Raw genomic sequence first — 20,700 nt, 5'->3', positions numbered from 1 at the left:
TGTAGCGATGTAACGATTGGGGCATCCCCGACGAGGAGGCCCAACGTTGGGGTAGGGTGGTCAGCGCCCTGCCTATAAGCTTGCTCGTTCGAGGGCATTTGTAGCTTGCAATCTTCCTCCCGTAATGTCGGTGACCTTTCTCTCCCACAGCAAATGAGTTTATCTAGCAAATAGTAAGACCAAAATACTCTCCTTTGCTGTTCTCTTTCACAAGGCTTGAGATTGGGATCTGGTTCATGATTGAGACGGTAACATAGGGCTATCCGAATTCCAAGCCCGACTTTTATCCAAGCAGATGAACATCGGCCGTCTATTTTATTGTTGGTTTCTCAAGTCAGTGACGGAGGGCCAATTTTGGAGGAAAAATCAGGATGACGGTACCTGAGTAGTCACTAACGGCGATAAGAATGATAGTTTGCAGAATCGAGATGACTTCTTTTTGCTCTATATCATCAACCAGGCGCAGCATTGTTTGCTTCCAAGCCTCCTTCGAAAACATACATATGGTCTCAGCATCTTGTTTAGAAAAAGATCCTGGGGTCGAAAAGCGCCGAGCTGTTGCAACGAATGCGAGGCAGAGGTATCTTGGCACATTTCCGTTGATTAGACTCTTGCGAAAGCTTGCCTCGTGGAAAAGTGAATAAGGCTGGTTATGGCAATATTGAAAATAGACGTCAGCAGCCAAAGTGAGCCAATGGATGGGGATAGTAGGGCTGTCATCCAGATCTCGCCCCTGAGACACTGTATCGAGATCCACATCATACGTCGAGCCATAACCAGATTTCCGAGCACCGCGATCCAGAGAATTGGAAGTGTTTGCTTTGACAATAATGGCGGTAAGACTATTGTCGAGAACAAATACTCATCAGTATCGCAAGGCGCTCGACTACAACAGCCAGTGATTCATTCCCACGACTGACTTACTTTCGTATGCTTGACTCGATAGAAGCAAGTTGTGTTTCTACTGGGCTTGGACCTGAAGACTCGGCCTTGAGCCCAGAGATAGACTGATCGAAGTTGAACGAAGAGTCATTATTGCTTTCAATCGACCCAGCAGTGTGATTGTAATAGGTTGGCGATTTTGATTCATCGGCATAGGAGCATTTTTGGTATAACCGCGCACAATAGGCGCAAACTGGGCGCTCTCCCGAGCATCGGACTTTCTTTCGTCTAGGATTTGGACCGTGTGAGTTGGATTGCCGCTTAAGTGAAGGCTGTTCACGCTCATTGAGGCACACACCTGCAGTTGACGCATGCTCGTCGAATGCGGGTCAGGACTTTGTCACCTCGTTCATAGTTTTCCGCACTGGTCAGATTCGGAGGTGAAGATTCTGGTCTACTCATTTTTTGTAGAGAAGCAGGCGTTGCCTTCCACAGTGCGAGGTCTGGCTGCGAGAATGTTGATGGTTGTAGTGTCTGAAGAAGTCATATGCCAGGACTCGTGTTCTCGAAGACATGTTTCTTCCCCATTCAGCGACATCTACTCCGTAAGCGTAGATTTGTGCCCGACACGCGAGAGTGGCTGTTATTGCTCTTTGTGGTTTAGGACGAAAGTTTAAGACGAAATGATAAGGGCTAAATAACGTAGGCGCTAGTGGAGAAAGCTTCATTCGTGATACTGCTTGAAAAGAAAGACTAGAGTTGTGGAGGGCCGTGGAGGGTTGTGTTATAAGGTTCCTTGTATGACCCAGATTTGAAGCCCATAGGGCCGAGGGGCGAAGAAAACTGGTTGGTTCCACTCAAAATACCCAATAGATACTGAGAGAAAGCTTTGATACACTCACTTTTTGGCAGGCGTCCAACTCAGCGACAGACCACACCCGTCGTTATCAGTGCCCTAGCCAAAGTCAATATTGCAAAGCCTTAAGAGCCTGACAGTTACCCTTACGAGACCAGATTCCTATCTGTTCCGTACCCACCACCTGGACGAAGTAATTGTTCCTTTATGATTGGCACACTTATTGATAGATACGATCCTATCCCGTTCCCACCTCAGTGAGATTCAACCTCTGAGAGTATGCCAACATATGGTGGTGACACACATTTAGAAAGTCAAACGATACTGCAGTAAACAAATTGCAACTCACAGAGATGGGGACATTTGATATGTCAGAGAATTGACCTCCCAGCATTTCTACTTAAATAGCCAAATAGTTGATCTGCCTGGGGTTCTCGAGGCAAAAGTATATCGCCATCCGGACTTGAGCTTGTGCAGGCTTTGTCTCTATCATCACCTTGACCCTATTAACAAACCTCGGCGACTTTTCAAAATGCCCATCTACCTAAGTATGCAGCGGGTGCGCTTCTCTAGCCCGGACGCATATGAAAAGTTCAAAGTCCTCTTCGCCGATACCCGTCGCCATCTTATGGAGCTACCCGGTTTCTTACATTTAACCTGGTGGGAGCATCCAGATGATCGGAGCTGGTACAACGAATGTAGCTTCTGGACTAGCCGAGGGGCCCTCTATGACTGGCACAAAAACGTCTACCATAAGTACTGTAAGACCTGGGCCGCCAACGGAGCAATTATGGAAGACATCATCACCAATTTTGAACTAGTTGGTACGCGAATGCTCCGGATATGTCCTGTCTGCAACCTCGTTCAGGATAAAAAGTACGATTTGGCCCAGGAGCAGGCTGTTCTACGGGAACAGTGCCCTCAATGCGGGTTCCATTTTCCTGTTCTGGAAGAAACGCCATCAAGCTTTGCAGTTTTCAAAGACGTGGTGATGCCTGCAGAGAAGGATGGCGGGAGCAAAGAAGGCGAGGCGAATGGCGCTGTGGGCGAATCATAATCGGGACCATAAGGGGTCATTCACACAGATTCGATGCTCGATGCTCGCTACGACCAGTGAAATAATGGCGTAACGATCAGGTTCACACCATTCCAGTCGCCATTATCTCACAACGTACCGCATGGACTATGACAGCTTGGTACTACCTCGACGCATCTACTGAGTCGCCCCTTACGTGCAGGACTAGCGGACTGCAACAATTGTTCATGGACAGAAAGGTGTGGCCCCAAAAGAGAAAGTTGTCATCAACACAAGAGACATAAGGGTGTGGTGGCGGTCGGGGAAAACCTCAAGCATCTCCTGCAAATGGGTGTGTTAGTAGGGGTTTGGCAGATCAATCATTGACAATGCGACTCGAGAAGCCGCAGTTCACCTGGTGACAGCTCAGTCTTGTCAAAGACTTTACTTTGGTTTATTGAGCATCTCCTACGTACCATATACTGAGGTGTCTAACAGCACAGTAACTACTATCTCTTCTCATTCTTATTGCTACGCCACCGTATAGATGATATCTACCCTCGACAATGTTTTCCACTGGTACTCCTTCGTCTGATTAACATCGTCAAACTAATTTCAGGTGAGCCCTTGTTGAAATGACAGTATCGCCAGTGAAGGGCTGAAATTCGTTTGTTCTTCTCACTTCTATAGTCCATACCTCTTCCACAGAGCTGAATTTGATATACGAATCCGAACAGACACAGTTCTGTTCATATGATGGAGAACTCACGGGAACAACAGGGAGTCTTCATGTTTAGATTTAAACAGAAGTTCGTAACTCGTTGATGGTATGTGGCAATGCAAATGTGTAGAATCACTACAATCAATGCAAATACAATCGGCATCCCAGCCGACAAGGCTACACGTGAATTAGGTAAGTAGTGAGGTATTCATACTCATACTGTAGTCCTACTCCCGCTCACATACTCAAAGATCCGAGGTCTCTCTAAACTTTTAAATGCAATTGCTAGTCAACTGAATGACACGAGTCCGATGCTTGAAGATAACTGCTAATGCCATTTTCGATAGTGCATCCTGAATCTTGTAGACATCTGCCGTTTTAGATACATGGCTCATCCTGCCCAAGGTCTATTGTTAAGTTGCTTCCAATAAAACAAAATGCTATGCTTAATACCCTCTTTACCCCTCGAATGTGATTGAAAACTGTTCTGTTGAATGACCTTGACATCCACACACCATGCACCGTGCCCCTCGTGTTCCGATTTTGAAAGAAAGTCGCAAGAAGCCTATGGTGGACCAAGTTGTTCATCACAAATTCAACTGGAACTTGGGATGTTTTCGAATCTGCTCCCCATATCTGTAGAAGATGTAACTCACAGGTGCACATGCAAGAGCAATGAAGGCGAGCAATGAATTGCCCCATCCAAGGCCTAACGACGCATACATGGATGGTCCTGCCAAGGGTAAAAAGGCACCCGCCAAACTCCGAAGCACCGTGTTGGCAGCGATGGCCGAAGCTGCATGTAGGCCAAAGGCATCCACAAGATATGTCTGGATCGGCATGAAAGTAGCGATCAAGCCCAGGCCGACCCACATGGTGCCGATGATGGGGAGAATCCAGTGTGCTCTAGCATGGGCGGACCAGCCGTACCAAAAGAGGCCGATGGGGATGACCAGACTCCCGGGGATGAGGGGAGGTAGTCGATACTCTGGTTTCATCTCCCCATTGGCCGATTTCTTCTTGACAATCCTGTCTGAGATGATGCCAAAGATGACAAGACCCAGCATTGATCCAATTCCAATTCCCAGGAACGAGAGACCAACCGTCCCCTGGCTGAAACCGTATGTGCCCTCAAAGACCATTCCGATGGTGGTGAATAGGAGATAAAGATAGCCATAAACGATAGCCATGTATAACGACAAGGTGAAGACAATGGGCGAAAAGAAGAGCATCTTGGTGGGCCGAATGATGGCTCGAATGAAGTACTCGCGGATGGGGATGCCTGGATCGAGTCGCGAGCGCAGGTTCTGATTGCCCGTCTCTTTGCGAAGCCGCTTTGTTCGGCGCTCAAGGAGGACCGGTTCATACGATTCCCGCATGACAAAAAGGGCCACTACAAAGCCCACGCCGGCCTGTCAACTAGTCAGTATCGGCAACGTCGTCGACATGGATCAAACAAGGACTAACCGCAATCGTGATCACCCAAAACACCCACCTCCACCCGGCTGCTTCGGACAGGAATCCGCCGCTAACAGGGCCAATGACAGGTCCGATGAGTGGACCTAAAGCGAACAAGGCCATGGCTCCGCCGCGCTTCTCTTGAACAATCAGGTCGGCGATGGTACCGCCACCAATGGTGATGACACAACTGCCTGCGATTCCACTGAGCACTCGGAAGAACAACAGCGTGCCCATGTTGGGAGCCAGCGCACACGCCATAGTCCAGATGACGAACTGGGAGTTGCACGCGTAATAGACATAGGCTCGCCCGTAGACCTCACTTAGAGGGGCGAGAAACAGAGGCCCAAGCGCGTACCCGAGGACGTAGATGGACACGATGAAACTGGCAATGGTTGAGTCGGTGGATTGGAATTCCCGCATGATGAGAGGAACACCTGGAGCGACCATTGACGAAGCTAGAGGAGTGAGAAAGCAAAGATAGGACAGCACCCCGATATTGGTCCATTTCTTTCCCTCGGACCAATTCATGGCCTTTTCTGGGTCGTCAGGGCCGTCCCAGTCGACAATGTTAGGATCACTGTCGACCGAAGGCCTCTTCTCGGGCTCATCGTCGGTGGTGTTGACAAGGGGAATGCCGTGCTCGGACGATTGCACTCTGTGCAATTGGTCGGTTCTGTTGATTTCGGTGGACGACGATGGCGACAACACGGGAGAATGATAAGTCTCTTTGTGTAGTTGGCCATCCTCTATGGATGTTGATGTTGACGTGGTGAGGACCATGATTGCCAAGCCTCATCAGACAATAGACCACTTGGTGTAGGGGATAGCACCAGTCGCAAGGGGCAGATCAAACTCGATCTTGTCTTGGTAACGGCCACGTGGAGGGAGACCTGGTCAACGAATGAGCAAAATGATGTTCCCGTGATAGTATTTGGCGATTCTCGGCCAAGTCTTGGAAGTTGTGAAGGATGCTTGGTCCGTTAGATGCGATCTATTGGGAAGGAGAGGAGAAGAAGATCACGACACAGAAGCGAGAAAACAGCCTAGAAAAAGAGAGGGATGAAGGGAAGAAAAAGCAGAGATTCAAAACGATTCGGCTTTTGGTCACGGATTTAGAGTAAAGATCAGACTTCACCCCGAGTTGACAGTACGCGGGCAACATTGGATCCGGGAATCGGGGTAGGGTTAGCGCGTGCTTTCTGGTCTGCAGTAAATCGAAGCGAGGCGACACGTGTTGCTGGAAAAACAACCTACTCTCAAGCGTTCGGGAGGGTCAATACGTCTGGTATACATTCCGGATCGAGTCCATCGCGCATCGCGCACATAGATGCTGTATAAAAGCTGCAGGACCTTGTGGGAGCTTGAATGTGTTGAAGTAAGACTGGGACAAGAAGCGAGGGTGAGATGTCAAAGCCTTTGAGGACCCTCTGCGTCTCCGTAATTGTGCAACGACATAAAACTTATGCTGGGCACGGCGCCTCTGGCTGGCTGGGGGCGCAAACTGCAGGTGGTGTTTGGGGACTGCTTGGGTCGCGGTTCGCGCCTTCTACCGACATACAAGTACGTATTATTAGGCACCTAATTTCCCACCCGTCGAATCAATCGTTGGCCCTCACCTATAACAGGAAAGAAATGGGGGCTGTCTTTCCACCGGAAGCGCTAGAACTTTCCCCACTAAGAAGGAGATGAGAGCTGACAAAAGTACAAAGGACACACAGGTTAGTACGGAGTAGATTCACCTCATTTCAGTTCATTACTATGTACATATCAGACGCATACTCGTACTCGTAGGTACTTATATTCTATCCACACATGTATACACCACACGCTCTCTCATGCCCTAAATGCCTGCAATACTGTAAACTCTTTACAGCCAAACCCCCCAGACCTTCCAAACCTCCATTAGTTCCCTAGCTTGAAGCATCTGTCTGTACACACGGTTAGAATCTGTGGGCCTTGTAGAAGTGGCTCAGACTCACATCGGATTCTCCAAACTGCACCCCAGAGGTAACCGAGAATCCTGCAACGGGCTGATTCGGCCTCACTGCCAGATTTGTTTCGCCTTGAACCATCTTAGTGCTCAAGATCAGAAGAATTGTTGTTGGTGTCTCGGAGTCGTGGATATCTCACGGTGGGTTGCAAATTTGCGAGGTCGATCACCTTAGTTATAATGTCTGGTGCGCATTCGAGGACTTCCGTCAGAGAGTCGGTGGTTGCGATGACTCCAAAGTCGTTGTGTCGTGTAATCATTCATCAAGTAGCGTAACCCCCAGAGTTCTTCTGTCGTGGTTCACCAGCAGCTTCGAAAGTGCCATTAGGAAGCAGTCGCAAACCCTGAGCCGAGCTCGCTGCCGATGCGATCCATGTGACGTTGTGTCCCAGAGATTCCATAAAGGCCACGGTCGAATTGTCGTAGGAATATTCGAAAACCACCTGGTTGGGAATCAGCTGGTCGTGCAGGCGAGGTTGTGCAAGTGCCTCAGGTGCAGTCAGGCCCTTGTCCAGCACGTTGACAATATTCTGAATCGTCGAGGTAATGATTCTCGAGCCTCCGGCAGCCCCGATGACATAATACAGAGTTCCGTTGGCAAACTCGACAATTGTTGTCGCTATGGATGACAGTGGCCTTTTACCCGGTCGAATGTAATTGCTCGGGCTGGGAATGAAACCAAAGGCATTCGACGTGCCGGGGATGGAGAAGTCGTTCATTTCATTGTTCATAATCACACCTGTCTCCGGAACGAGGAGTTGTGAGCCGAAAAGTAGATTCACTGTCGTGGTCAATGAGATTGCGAGTCCTGATGCGTCCGCCGTTACGACATGCGATGTGCCTGGTGTTTCGAGGGACTCGATCCCGGATGGGTCATACGCCGAGACATTCAACGTTTGCGTGTCCAGGATCCTGCCTCGAATGTCGTCTGCTGTTTCTTGTGAGACCATGTCGTCCTGATAGTCGGACACATTTCCCGCAAACGCCGGGTCGCCGAGATTGGTGCGCTCTCCATAGCCAAATCGGATGGCCTCGTCCAATCGATGGGTGCTCAGATTCACCGTACCTTCGGTGTAGAAGTCTGTATAGCCCTCGACAATCTTCAAAACTGACAAGGCCACGGCTCCAGAACTTGGTGCTCCTCCACTGAAGACGTTGTACCCGCGATATGTAATGTTGACTGGTTGTCGAATCTCCACTGTATAATTCTTCAGGTCCTCCAAAGTCATAGTGCCGTTTTCTGCTTGCAGGGCAGCAATGGTAGTCTCCGCGATGGGACCGGTATAGAAGGCATCAGGGCCTTGGGTTGCAATGGCTTCCAATGTATCGGCGTATCTTTTCCGTGTAATGATGTCTCCTAACCCAACCAAGGTGCCATTTGGTGCAAAGTCAAGGGCCCAGTTGGGATCATCGACCAGGAAATTGGGAGTCACAGCAGAGCCCGATGCGTTGGCGGACTTCATGTAGTTAACGAGATCTTCGGTCACGGGCCAGCCATATCGCGCCGTGTTGATCGCGGGTTGCATAACATCCTGCCACGGAAGGCTGCCGTAATTCTCATGGAGATATTGCAAGCCGCGAACCTCGCCAGGAACTCCACTGAGAACAGTCAGAGACAGGATCGAGCTTGTTATTTCTAGAGAAGTCTTGACGTACCTGGCCAATCCACCAAATATGCTTGCCTGAGTGTTGTTTTTGTACATGTCTTCGAAAGCAGCAGCAGGAGCAGTTTCTCTAAAGTCGATGAATTCGTAGGTGCCATTGGCGGCGCGGACAATCATGAAGCCACCGCCTCCGATACCACTATGGTACATGCCAATGACTCCGACACAGAAGACGGTGCCTACTAACTGGCTGCTTGTTAAGCAATGCGAGGATAGCCAGGGTAGAGACTTACGGCATCGGCAGCATTTCCGCCTTGTTGCAAAAGGCCGATCCCAATGCGGCTACAGACATCACTTTCGCTTGCGACTGCACCACGGGAATCGGGACCTTGATTGAGGTGATGTAGATACGGCACAGGACTTGCCCCAGCTTGGTCTAGCAGGGTTGGCACGACCAGGGCACAAGCCAAATGGAGTAGTGACAACATTATAACAAATATCCCAGATAATCGAGTGGGAGTTGCAGAGGAGGAGGAAAAAGGTTCAAAGGGGAAAAGAGTGCCCATGATTGTGGTCCTGAGAAGGTACTTATGGTGAGGCGGAGCTGCGTTGATCAACTTCCAGATCCTACTCTTGCTACAACATGTGCTCGGAAATCTTGATCCTGCCAGGAACAGGCAGGTTGTACCCAGACCTGAGGCTTGACCAACAACGCGAGCTCCCAGGCAGGCTCTGCAGAAAAGTCTCGCCTAGCGTAGGAGAAGAACCCCGCAAAGTTGCAATACTGTCTCGGCAACAGCAAGATATGACGCAACAATCAACTAAGCATCCCGCTCGAAGCTTGAGTCGGACGCCAGCGGGGAGGGGGATCTTCGAAGGAAGGCAAGGATTAAAGGGCAGTGGTAGGATGGCGTGATTGATGTGAGGATGGTTTTGGGCGTCGTAGGTCGACAAATATTAACAAAACCCATGGCGGACAGATGGTTGGGGAATGTTATTGGTGTCTTCCCCGTGACATGCCCACTGTTGCGGAGAGATAAAGAAGTCAACCTCGATAAGCAAATGAAAGTGAGCGGGATGGAGAAGGACGCACCTCCAGCAGTGGACTTGTCCATGCCCAGCCATCTTGATGGAGCCCACATTAAGAGATGTCCGAGATCTTGCCTAAGGGATGTCCGCTTCCAAAGGACTACCTCGGACACAACAGTGAGTCAGCCAATTGTGACAGCCTTGATAGAAGATTCCGCTGCTGATGTTGTCCGGAGTTGGGGCTTCCACGGTTTCACACTCGTGCCACTCTGAATTTCTAACTTTCTTATGCCTTCCTTTCCCGCTGGTTCGATGGAGGGGCTGTACACGTGACTTTGCACACGTGAATTTGCCTCAAGGGTGCCTGTCGAGACTCTTGGAGTCTGGAATGGGCCAAAGTCCCTACAGAGAAGTCTTCTGCTTTCCAAGCGCCTACTCATACACCCGAGGGCCTCCTAGTATGTCTACTCCTACAACTGCTACGGTGACCAACACATCTTCCATAGTGAAGATCCTTAAAATAGCGACCACAGGCGGAATAGGCAAACTTTATACTTTATTTGCCCATAAACCTTCCTCGTGTGAAGAAACCAAGGACGTGCAGGGAGTTCGTTGTCATCGTGTTGTCGGCTTGCGGTAGCCTTTTCATGGGCCGAGAATTGGCCCCTCGGCCTCCGTCAGCCACCCACTAACCAAGTGCTCCTCAGTAGTGCAGGCCCCTCAAGCCCATGTACATTCGCAGACGAGAACCACGAGGACAGATATACGAATCAACGAAGAATTCTGGGTTCCCTCGTGCAAGTTCCGGTCGTAATCGTGGATCTGTTCATTTTCTCCTGCCATATTATCATGGTGGTCGAGAGCAATTCCTCGACAGCTTGGATTCTGAAACAGACACTCCCACAGATAGCCTAGCATCTGAGAAATTACTATGGACAAGATGGCAACAGCCCACCAAAATGGTTAACACGTGTGGAGTGGTGGCGTCATCCTACTCAGGGCAATCTACTCCGTACAGAATGTTCAGAATGCGTACGCACACACGCACACACCGTATTTGTCTCGTGTTTTTAGCGCGCCAACATGGAGACTGGCATTTGACTCAACTGCTTGCCGACTTAGCCGTTGACTGCAGAAGCGAGTTCAATGATGTCAGTGGTGTGTTTGTAGCCAGTCTCAAGAGACGAAAGACGCCCACTGGGCATGCACTGGCTCCAAATTGTGGGCAACCGTCGGAGAAAGCTAGGCGATTATGGGGCAGGCGACGAGGGGCAGCCTGGGCAGCCTGGGCAGCCTGGGCAAGACTGGGCATTTGCAGGGCCTTTGACGATCTAGAACAACTGATGGACATGACGCCTACCGGATCAAGTCAATTTGGATCTGACTGCGACCATCAGGCGATTTTGTGGCTGGCATTGACTGCTCACACCAATTTACCACCGGCTCTATCATCCAGCGAGTTTCCAGTCATATCTTGAATCTGATCAAACCCCTCATTGATAGCGAGGTTTCAGGAGTCAAAAGTCGAAGAGCATGTTCAACGCATGCCCAATGCACCTATCGATGCGTCTGGTAGGTTGGGAATGCATCTCTGGGGTCGGGGCATTTACCCTGGCATCCCTGGAGAACCTACTCCGATCTTTCCACAAACTTAACTACCTTAAGTAATCCTGGGCGTTCGCTGGGCAGCTTTAGGGCTACATGTGCTTATGCTACCTTACTCCGTAGGTACCTACGAGTAGGCGCGGGAAGTTAGGCAGTACTCCAGTTAAGCTACAGTAGTAAACAAGTAGCATGGTACCAACGCAGAGGCTGCAGCACGCATACAATCGTGCTCCGCCCAATGCAAGGATCGCCCGTGACTTCCCAGGATGTTTTGCTCCCACTTCTCCCACAGTCTAGACCATTCTGCCTGGAGGTTTATTCGTAGACACACTCGCATAGACCACCGCGTCAATTCATCATGGTCATCGTGCCGTGTTCATCGTATCTCATCTTCTGTGATGGACACTGCTAGACCAGCCTGGGATTTCATGCAGTGACGGCATTTTAACAGTTTCCCATCTTTTAATTGTGTGCTTGTGGAATGCTTGGTCTGTGAAGCCCGTGCACTGCTGGACGAAAACGTCGTGACTCGCACTTCCAGCGTACTACCGAAACCCCTGTCCTAGCATCTCCACAGTATCTCGCTATTGTCAAACACCTGTCACTTTCTAGTACAGTCCCAAGCTTCCGAAGATCATTGTCAAGCCAAAAACCCTAGATTCCACCACATATCCGTGGACCCCTCAACTCTCGCCCCTCAGGACCATTTCTTCTCGTTAGGCACCACACCAGGCTTCTGCCGTTCCTTCCTGATCCATCTACAAAGTAACCATCGTACCACCTGTCCAGCCCGCAATCCGCAATTCGCAACCCACAGTCCCTAGTTCCCTATTCCCCTGGTCTGCGACGTCTGCCAGAGGCCCTCTTCAGCGCCCTTCAGTCCGCTTGGACCACTAAACTTTCTTTTGTGACTTTAATGTTGGCCGCCACAGGCCTGTCACTGCTGTACGGAGTAGAATCCCTCTTGTACCCGTTGAAGAAATTGTGACTCGTGCCCAAGCGGCTCCCGCTAGATGGCGCCTTCGCTAACTCAGCGGTGGTGTCGTGGGAGCACGGGGCCACAGCCGTCGCTAGCAAGCATCTGCATAATCCTTTCTGCTTATTCTCTGCTGTCCACCGTCCACCGGCCGCCCTATGCGTAATAAAGTCACAGTGTAAGGCCTAGGGCCATGCCTCGCCCGAAGGCCTGCGACCCACTGTTCCCACCGCCCGCGCCAGTCCGGAAATCCAATTAGCTCTTCAGTCTCTTTCCAGTCTCCCATAATCCGTACCTACTGACATACTTGTCCTGGCCGGCCCTCATCCAAAACCCAGATACCCTCAGATTAGCGGCCAAGATCGATTCCATTCAAAACTACTTGCATTTCTCTCTTACCTCTTTCTCGCCTCAAACAACCCCACGCCATCTCATCTCTTCCACCCCCGATCGATTTGTTCCCTGCGCGCGCCCTCACACACCCGCAGTACCGCTCTGCTCCTCCACTCCAACAGTGTACCTCGATCCTTAGCTGCACCTATTCCTCAGTCAACATATCATTGTCCCCGTTGGCAGGGTAGCCTTGTCCTTCTCAAGGGATACGGTATGCTATCGCTCATACCAGCTTTCTTGTCCATTCAACGACTATAGTATTCAAAACCGATCTACCCACACCCACTTATATCATACTTCATGAACTTCCACATCCAGCCTATCCCCGAACAGTCCTCTGCGTCGTTGTGGCCGCGAAACGAATGACCAAGGCATGGACAATGCCAAAGTAAATGGCTCACAGGGATCCATTTTCGAACGCCAGTCAATATGTCTCCACAGTCCCAATCCTGGGGTTCCTACCCATGCGGGAGAGGACGGCTTCGAACAGACCCTCGCCAATCATTATACATCCGCCGAGAGCATCGCCCTCGAGAAACTCACTCAGTTGAAACGCCAGCTCAACACACCCGACATCGAGGCATTCTGGAAACGGTTAATGGAGGGCATGACCGACTTGTGTGGTTCCCAGTATGCCTTTGTGGCCAAGCGAGTCCTGGTGGATGATCATGACTCCAACATTGAGATGCCTCCGATTGGCGAACATGGCTCTTGCTTGTTGGGCGTCGCCTTCTATTACAACGACGGTGACAAGAACAAGGCCCTGCATCGTGACTACAAATATATGGCTTGGAATTGTCCCTGTGCCCACATGAAGCATGACAAGGTCTTCCTCATCCCCAATAACATGACCACCTTCATCCAACACAACCCTAACGCCTTCCCTTTTCCTGCCGAGGCCTACATTGGTATACCCTTGTTCCAGAATCAAAAATGTTTTGCTCACTTTGGCTTGATGTGGTCTGAACAAGGTCTGTCCCAACAAAAATTATCTTGGGCAAACATCGAGATGCTGTTGCATTCGTTGGAAGATATCATTGTCTCCAGATTAATCAGCGGTCTCGGGTTTGCAAAGCCTCAGAGTATCGACATGCCTCCTCCACAACACGTCATCCCTCGAGGCGCTGTCAATGGCGCCAATTCCCTCAAACCTTATGCCAAAAGCCTATCTCACGAGTTGAGGACTCCAATGCAAGGTGTGGTTGGAATGTTAGATGTCATGCATGCCACCGTACAAGAGCAGATTGAAGGCCACTCGAGTGCCACGGTCCGGAGAGTGTTCCAAACACTCAAAGAGAACATCGAGACGGTGCAAGACAGTTCCAAACGTGCTGTTGAAGCCGCAGATAACGTGGTACACGCATACGACATGAACATGCAAGTCCCAGGTACACCCCTCAACGAAAATGATTCTCCTGCGGCGGCAGGGGGAACCGCCAGCTACTTTGACTACCAACCCTCCAAGCTTATCGAAGGAAGCAACATTCACGTCAACGGCTACAAAAGAAGACGCAGTAGTCCGACATCATGGCAGTTTGGCAATGCTACAAAAATACGTCAATTAACCTCTCATGAGCGCCACGACGTTTCACCACGACGCGTTCATGATGACTTTTCTCTGGACCGCTCCACATCTCCTCGATTCAATTCTGACGATCGAATTCCCTTGGTCTTTACACCCTTGCCAGATGGCACGCCTACGGATTTGACAACACCATCTACCAAGATCTCCGAATCGGATACTCTCCTCACCCCCGGATCGAAACACTGTCAAATCAGGGAACTCATTCCCACAATCATTCACGATGCATTACGAGTTGGGGGCAGACCTGATTCTGCCATTGGCGAACCCTTGGATTTTGGAGAGCGAATAGTGGTGAGATCCCGGTCCTCCAACGGCCATACATCTCAGAGAACCATCGAATGGACTATCAGCCCTGATGTTCCGGAGACCAGTTTCGTGGATGAAAAGGATTTCTCCAAGCTGGTTTCAGCCGTCCTTCTGAACGCCATCAAGTTCACAGAAAATGGAGAGATCAAGATGGTGGGTCGCATGTCCGGAAATTCAAAGTTCTTGATTCTCCGTGTTTCAGATACAGGAGATGGAATTCCTGAAGACTTCCAGCCTGAGTTGTTCAAGGCCTTCTCGCGCGAAAATGACTCTCTCACACGCTCAAGAGAAGGCCTTGGCCTCGGCCTCCTGGTCGCCAAGGGATTGGCACGCCGCCTGGGTGGTGATATTCTCTTAATCAGGTCAAATGTCTCCGGACCAGACAGGGGCTCTGAGTTTGAGATTCGAGTCCCCTTGGATTCGTCCGATGGTGTTAGCAGCCGGACTGCGACACCTCGCAGCGCAACACCAGAGCATACACGGAGCATTACACGACATCTAACGGGAATCAGTGGCTCGACCAGGACCTCGTCGCCATTTGCGGTTTCTGACGTCAAGAACACATCTCCTACCGGCACCAGATCTTCCAAACTACATACTCAAAATGGCAGAAAAGTTGCAACGCCCCAAGAGGCAGCCAAGCCAATTTCCCATGTCAATGTACCATTCCGGAAAGCATCCTACGACCGAGCTCTGGCTGAAAAGTACCCCCTGACATTTCTGGTCGCCGAAGATAATAAGATCAACAGGAAGCTATTGGTGAACATGTTAGGCAAACTAGGTTACAAGGAAGTGTATGAGGCATATGATGGCAAGGAGGCGGTCCGGGTGATGCGGGAACTGCACAACCCAACACGGCGAGGAAGTGGACCGAACCAGAAACGTCGACGAAAAGTCGATGTTGTGCTCATGGATCTCTGGATGCCAGAAATGGATGGCTATGAAGCGACCCAGCACATCTTGAGCATGTTTTCTGGCCACGATGGGTCAGGCGGACCTCACGACAAGAACACCAGCCCACCAATCGTCCTAGCAGTCAGTGCCGACGTGACGGATGAAGCCATCAGTCGGGCGACCAAGAGCGGCATGGAGGGCTTCATGACCAAACCGTACAAGCTGATGGATTTACAGAAATTAATCGTGGAATTTTGCGTTCGAAGCGAAGGCGTCAGCGGATAAATCTAACCGCAGGGGGCGAACTCTCAAGCAATATCGGACTTGATTTATTGTCTCTCTTTGGCATTTGGCCTGGAGATGTCTTTTATGGCTGTAAAATAGCGTTCATGCGATGTCTGATGATGTCTACGAAAAGAGAGATTTATTAGAAGAACGAGCAAAATGTTTTATATGCATGACATGAAAAGAATCCCTTTCGTCTATCTCGTGAATTGACCTGACTGGAGTATCGAGGTCTAACTGCTGAGTAGGGCTTTGAACATGGCCTAAATAGTTTCATAACATTCATCCACAACACACGGTCGGCTCTTCGACGGCACTGCTTCCCTCGCCTGCACCAGCCATTCGACCGATAGGCACCTTATGGATCATCCAATCACAGAGAAATTTCCCAATGAACGAGCCGATAATGATGGAGATGATGATGAAGCCGTTGAAGTACATGGCGAGTAACATGACGATATAAGCGACTCCAAACGTCGCGGCATGGATCAGAGACCTGATTAATTGCTGCAATGGAGTTGCCCTAAATGTGACAAATGCAGGGACCAATGTTTCGACGCAACAGGACTCGTTGTTATTGTTGCTTCCGTTGGGCTTCAGGTCAGCGGTCCGCGTCATCGAGACATTCCGTTGGAACTGGCGTAGGATGGCGGCGTCGTATTCTTTGCTGAGTCGACGGAGGAATTCCATACTGACGACGAGAAAGGCCACACCGATGCATGATACGGCGAACATGCCACTATTCTTGACGTGCCAGCTCTCGGCGAGGAAACCTGGGCCCATGGAGGTTAGTCATAAACGTCGATATGATAAGGTCAGGTGAGATTTTGTTGGAGTGTCGTCGTACATGCGTCTATCGTGTACCAATTCCAAAGCATCTACAAAAAGAGCAAATCGAGTCAGTTGAGGTTCCTCTCAGTGATGAGATGAGAGTATTAGTTTGCCATACAGAAATCTTGCAGGATCCTCCTCCACCGTGGCCCATATCCATATCCATGGCAGTTGCTGAGGCAGAAGCAGCGGCGGCAGTGCTGCTAGCGGCGCCGCTCATATTCATAGACATGGTCGTAGACATGATAGTGAAACAGCGGCTCTGGTGTTGGAGTTGAGGGCTGAGGCTGAGGCTGAGGCTGATGCTGGTGTTTCGAGTACTCGGATGATTGATCAAAGGGTGCATCTCACAGCGAACGGGGCTTCACACGTAGATAAAGGATGGAAAACAGTTCCGAAAGAATTAGAATCGTTACGAGAGCAAGAAACCAACCACTTTCATGTAAAAATGAGCAAGATACACAACGTGGTTCGACACGCGGGAAAGGTCGTGGAAGATTCCGGTAAGGCCAATGCACATGCACGCCGAGTAATACCACTCGGCTGTTCACATTGGGTGGATCATCATTTCGGGTCTGGCGAGGATCATGGATCCTAAACTTACGATCTGTCAAAGACATGATTGCTCAAAGTCCACACATCAAATCCTGAATCAAGAGTCAGAAGAGAGCAATTTTGATAGAGAGCCACCAGGAAGGTGCAGACGGTGAAGAAGAAATATGCTCAGTTGCACCTGCCGAGAAACCTGCTCACGGGCTTGGCAACTCTAAATCGACGCGATCCCTTTTTTCCATCCACTTCTCACTCCACAACCACCACGTTGAGATTCTTGCTCCAGTGGCCACGAGCACATTACCAAGATATTAGAGCCAAAGAGAACATTCCCGACTCTGTTTCATTCGTCGGTAGAGATCCTGGATCCTGGAGCCTCGACCCGACCCTGATGGATCCAGGGAAAATCAGGTAAGTGCATTTAGGACCGGTATTGATAGCCGTATTGAGGTAAGGGGAAGTTCATATATCTCCTTTTCCCTCTTTTGTTACGTTGTTCGACCGTGTCATGTGAACATCGTCAGAACTCCAGAGCGAGTATCGGAATTCAACATGGCCACAATGATGAATTCGCTCGCAGTACGCCACATCCAGAATATGAGCGAGGCGGATAATCTGGAGCCTCACTGGGGATATGCTGATCGAGTCGTGCCCTGTACTAATGACCCGGGATCTTGCGAATATCTCGACGTAGTATACCATTCTCACGATCTAGGGATGCTATACACAGGCATCTTCTGGGCGACAATTGGAGGTATCTTGTTTCTCTGGTACATTGGTCGAAAGATTTTCCAGTCTCCAACATCCGGCCAAGACGGCGTGCTGTGGAAGTTGGAAGGGCAAAATCAAGTCCGCCAAGGTGGTGTGGAAAAGCTGAGGTCGACTATCGCCTCGTACAGCCGTCAGTTTCTTCTCCCTGAAAGCCTGCGATTGGTCTTCGGCCGGGTCACTCGATTGCAAGTCGTCATCCTTGCCACCCTAGTAGGATATCTTACTATTTGGTCCTTTGTGGGGATCGTCTACAAGAAATGGGTGACACCAGTGAAGAACATGGAAGGTGTCTACAACACACGATCAAGTCTGGGGCCTTGGTCAGATCGAGTCGGCGTATTGGCTTACGCTCTGACGCCTCTGTCCGTATTGTTGTCGAGTCGAGAGTCTATCTTGTCGCTCGTGACTGGCATTCCTTATCAACACTTCAACTTCCTTCATCGATGGCTCGGCTATGTCATCTTTGTTCAGTCCGCACTGCATACGATCGGCTGGTGCGTGATTGAGATTCGATTATACCAGCCCCAGCCCATGGTTGCCAACATGTGGATCAAGCAGACATATATGATCTGGGGAGTCATTGCCATGTTCATCCTGACCGTCCTGTTCATTCTCAGCACGCCGTGGGCCATTCGAAGGACGGGGTACGAGTTCTTCCGCAAAGCTCATTACGTTCTAGCCATGGTCTACATTGGTGCATGCTGGGGCCATTGGGAGCAATTGAAATGCTTCTTGCTGCCTTCCCTTCTGCTCTGGTTTCTGGATCGAGGAATCCGACTTGTCAGAACTGGTTTAATTCACTACCGGCATCTGCCCGGCGGTCCTGTCGGCTTTCAAAGCTCATCCGCCAAGATAACCCACTATCCTGACCCAGAAAATGGTGATGTGGTCCGTCTCGATTTCGTCCAGGCCCATGATGCTTGGGAGATAGGTCAACATTTCTACCTGTGCTTTCCTGCTGTGAGTCTATGGCAATCGCACCCCTTTACGCCGTGCTGTCCTCCAGGCAACCGAGCCGAAGGACAAAAGCATGCTTATGTCCTGCGGGCCAAGAAAGGGGCGACCAAGGTTCTTGCAGATATTGCAGCGGTGCAGTGTGGAGAAGCATCCGATCCAAAGAAGTCTGAGATCCTTTCCAAACCCACCACATCTGTTATTTTGTCAGGCCCATATGGGACCTCGACTGTCAGCCATTTGTCACCTCAGACCAACATTCTCTGCGTTGCAGGCGGCACCGGGGTTAGTTTTGTCTTGCCTGTGATACTGAGTCTGGTCAATCAACCAGCCAGTAACGGTAGGCAGGTGGGATTGATCTGGGCCGTGCGAAGAGACCAAGATGTTGAATGGATCAGTGAGGAGCTCGACACAATCAGGCGAGCACAAGGATCACTGAACATCAAGGTCAAAATATTCGTGACACGGGAAACCGGGGCAAGCAATGGAAACGTGAGAATGACGAGAAACGAAGAGAAAGGTCGGCCAGATTTGAAAGAGGACCAGATTGCAATCTCCTCGTCGTCTTCATCTGCTTCTGCATCACAAGACTCATCCTTTTCCAAGGCCAACCCCAGCTTGTTTTCCATCCATCACCCCCTGACGACAGCAGAAGGGAATCCAGAGTCGCGTCACCCGGATCTTAGTACGTTGGTTGGGGAATTTGTCGATTCAACTACTCATGGTCCCGCCACCGTCTACGCCAGCGGGCCTGGCGGGATGATATCGGACTTGCGGAGGATTGTCGCGTCGCAAAACTCCGGCAGCAAGGTCTGGAGCGGCGACCAACGACATGACGTAAAATTAGTGTGTGATGACCGGTTAGAATGGTAGCTAATGATTGAATGTCACAAATACATCTCCGTGTATCCTCCTGAGTCATGTGACACCCACTTGGACCGTGCCAATGATCGTGTCCCGCCGATCCAATCAAAACACGCAATCTGTCCTGTGACGTCGTTGGTTGGCGTTCGACATCCATGCACCACCACATTATTACTCCCTATGCTATTGCTATTTGGACAACGATGGACGGACCACTATTGCTTCTCCCTGCCTCTCCATTATCTCTTAATATGTACCAGTGGTGACATATCCCTTGGCCTTCACCTTCAATAACGCAACCGACTGTCACATCACCGAGCATCCGAGTTTCAAGTCTCGAGACGAATCCTTCGACGATAGGCAACCGCATTTTGGAGTATATAGATAGGTAGGTATCTATCTATCTATCTATCTATCTGCCTCGCTGTATGCCTGCCTGCCTGCCTGCCTGCCTGCCTGCCTAGAGACGAGGATTTATGTCAGCAATCCCCGCTTTGATTGATTGTCACCATCCATCCATTTAGGCAACTAAGTACATTGGTAACCAAGTGGCTACTTCTCGACAATGCCGACACCCCTCGACCGAGCGTTACAATCCCGCGTACGTGACCATTTCCCTCATATGCCTTAGCTAGCCATCCGTGATATATACCTTGACCTTTACGTGCTGACCTCAAGTCATGTGATTCTTCATAGAATTTGTTTTTTGGTATGCACCCCACCATCCATATCCGTCACTGCGACGGCCATGCTCCATATCGGCCAAAAACAAAAAGCAAAAGCAACACCGACAGCGACACCAACACCAACACCAACACCAGAATGCTGACATTCCTGTGACGTATTTCCTAGGTTTCGCTGGTCTCGTGACCATGGCGTCGTTATGGAATATGTTTGGAGGTGATATGTTTCCAGCGGAGAAGGATCCTACTGGTGGTGAGTTTATTCTGTTATTGCGGGTGCGATGCGGTGCGGTGCGGTGCGGCCTTATATTCCATGTCGCATGTAACGTGGTGTTGGTTCTTTTTTGATATGACAGAGGGGAATTCTTTGATGTTTTTGTCAGGAACGGCTTAGCTGATCTCTTTCTTGTTGCGTCATTCTACAGATCCTGAATACTGGACGG

General features: G+C 50.1%; 5 protein-coding genes across 8 annotated transcripts; 2 read left to right on the top strand and 3 right to left on the bottom strand.

Annotated features, from left to right (window-relative positions):
- Nucleotides 1-3,740: 3,740 nt before the first annotated feature.
- Nucleotides 3,741-5,988, bottom strand: PV10_02764 (uncharacterized protein). The gene is made up of 2 exons (XM_016367121.1): nucleotides 4,942-5,988; nucleotides 3,741-4,886 (listed from the first exon to the last, which is right to left on the bottom strand). Exons 1-2 carry the CDS (start codon nucleotides 5,713-5,715, stop codon nucleotides 4,062-4,064), a joined length of 1,599 nt encoding a protein of 532 aa, XP_016226639.1. The 5' UTR covers nucleotides 5,716-5,988; the 3' UTR covers nucleotides 3,741-4,061.
- A 681-nt stretch (nucleotides 5,989-6,669) lies between these two features.
- On the bottom strand, nucleotides 6,670-9,899 carry PV10_02763 (gamma-glutamyltransferase). Of its 3 annotated transcripts, XM_016367120.1 has the most exons (5): nucleotides 9,623-9,899; nucleotides 8,823-9,552; nucleotides 8,582-8,775; nucleotides 6,915-8,524; nucleotides 6,670-6,863 (listed from the first exon to the last, which is right to left on the bottom strand). In XM_016367120.1, the coding sequence occupies exons 2-4, from the start codon at nucleotides 9,093-9,095 to the stop codon at nucleotides 7,189-7,191; spliced, it is 1,803 nt and encodes a 600-aa protein (XP_016226638.1). In that variant the 5' UTR covers nucleotides 9,096-9,552; nucleotides 9,623-9,899; the 3' UTR covers nucleotides 6,670-6,863; nucleotides 6,915-7,188. The 3 variants fall into 3 exon arrangements, with proteins under 3 accessions (XP_016226638.1, XP_016226637.1, XP_016226636.1); XM_016367119.1 differs by having other exon boundaries at nucleotides 8,823-9,899; XM_016367118.1 differs by having other exon boundaries at nucleotides 6,670-8,524; nucleotides 8,823-9,899.
- Nucleotides 9,900-12,445: 2,546 nt separating this feature from the next.
- Nucleotides 12,446-15,789, top strand: PV10_02762 (uncharacterized protein). The gene has a single exon (XM_016367117.1). The coding sequence runs from the start codon at nucleotides 12,906-12,908 to the stop codon at nucleotides 15,600-15,602; it is 2,697 nt and encodes an 898-aa protein (XP_016226635.1). The 5' UTR covers nucleotides 12,446-12,905; the 3' UTR covers nucleotides 15,603-15,789.
- PV10_02761 lies at nucleotides 15,647-16,999 on the bottom strand. 2 transcript variants are annotated; one of them, XM_016367115.1, is made up of 3 exons: nucleotides 16,552-16,999; nucleotides 16,450-16,480; nucleotides 15,647-16,375 (listed from the first exon to the last, which is right to left on the bottom strand). In XM_016367115.1, the coding sequence occupies exons 1-3, from the start codon at nucleotides 16,777-16,779 to the stop codon at nucleotides 15,885-15,887; spliced, it is 750 nt and encodes a 249-aa protein (XP_016226633.1). In that variant the 5' UTR covers nucleotides 16,780-16,999; the 3' UTR covers nucleotides 15,647-15,884. The 2 variants fall into 2 exon arrangements, with proteins under 2 accessions (XP_016226633.1, XP_016226634.1); XM_016367116.1 differs by having other exon boundaries at nucleotides 15,647-16,480.
- Nucleotides 17,000-17,415: 416 nt separating this feature from the next.
- PV10_02760 (uncharacterized protein) lies at nucleotides 17,416-20,003 on the top strand. The gene has a single exon (XM_016367114.1). It carries the CDS (start codon nucleotides 17,538-17,540, stop codon nucleotides 19,581-19,583), a length of 2,046 nt encoding a protein of 681 aa, XP_016226632.1. The 5' UTR covers nucleotides 17,416-17,537; the 3' UTR covers nucleotides 19,584-20,003.
- The last annotated feature ends 697 nt before the right edge of the window (nucleotides 20,004-20,700 follow it).

This window comes from Exophiala mesophila (genome assembly GCF_000836275.1).
Source record: "Exophiala mesophila strain CBS 40295 unplaced genomic scaffold supercont1.2, whole genome shotgun sequence".
NCBI lineage: Eukaryota > Fungi > Ascomycota > Eurotiomycetes > Chaetothyriales > Herpotrichiellaceae > Exophiala > Exophiala mesophila.
This window is presented reverse-complemented; position numbering and strand designations above follow the sequence as displayed.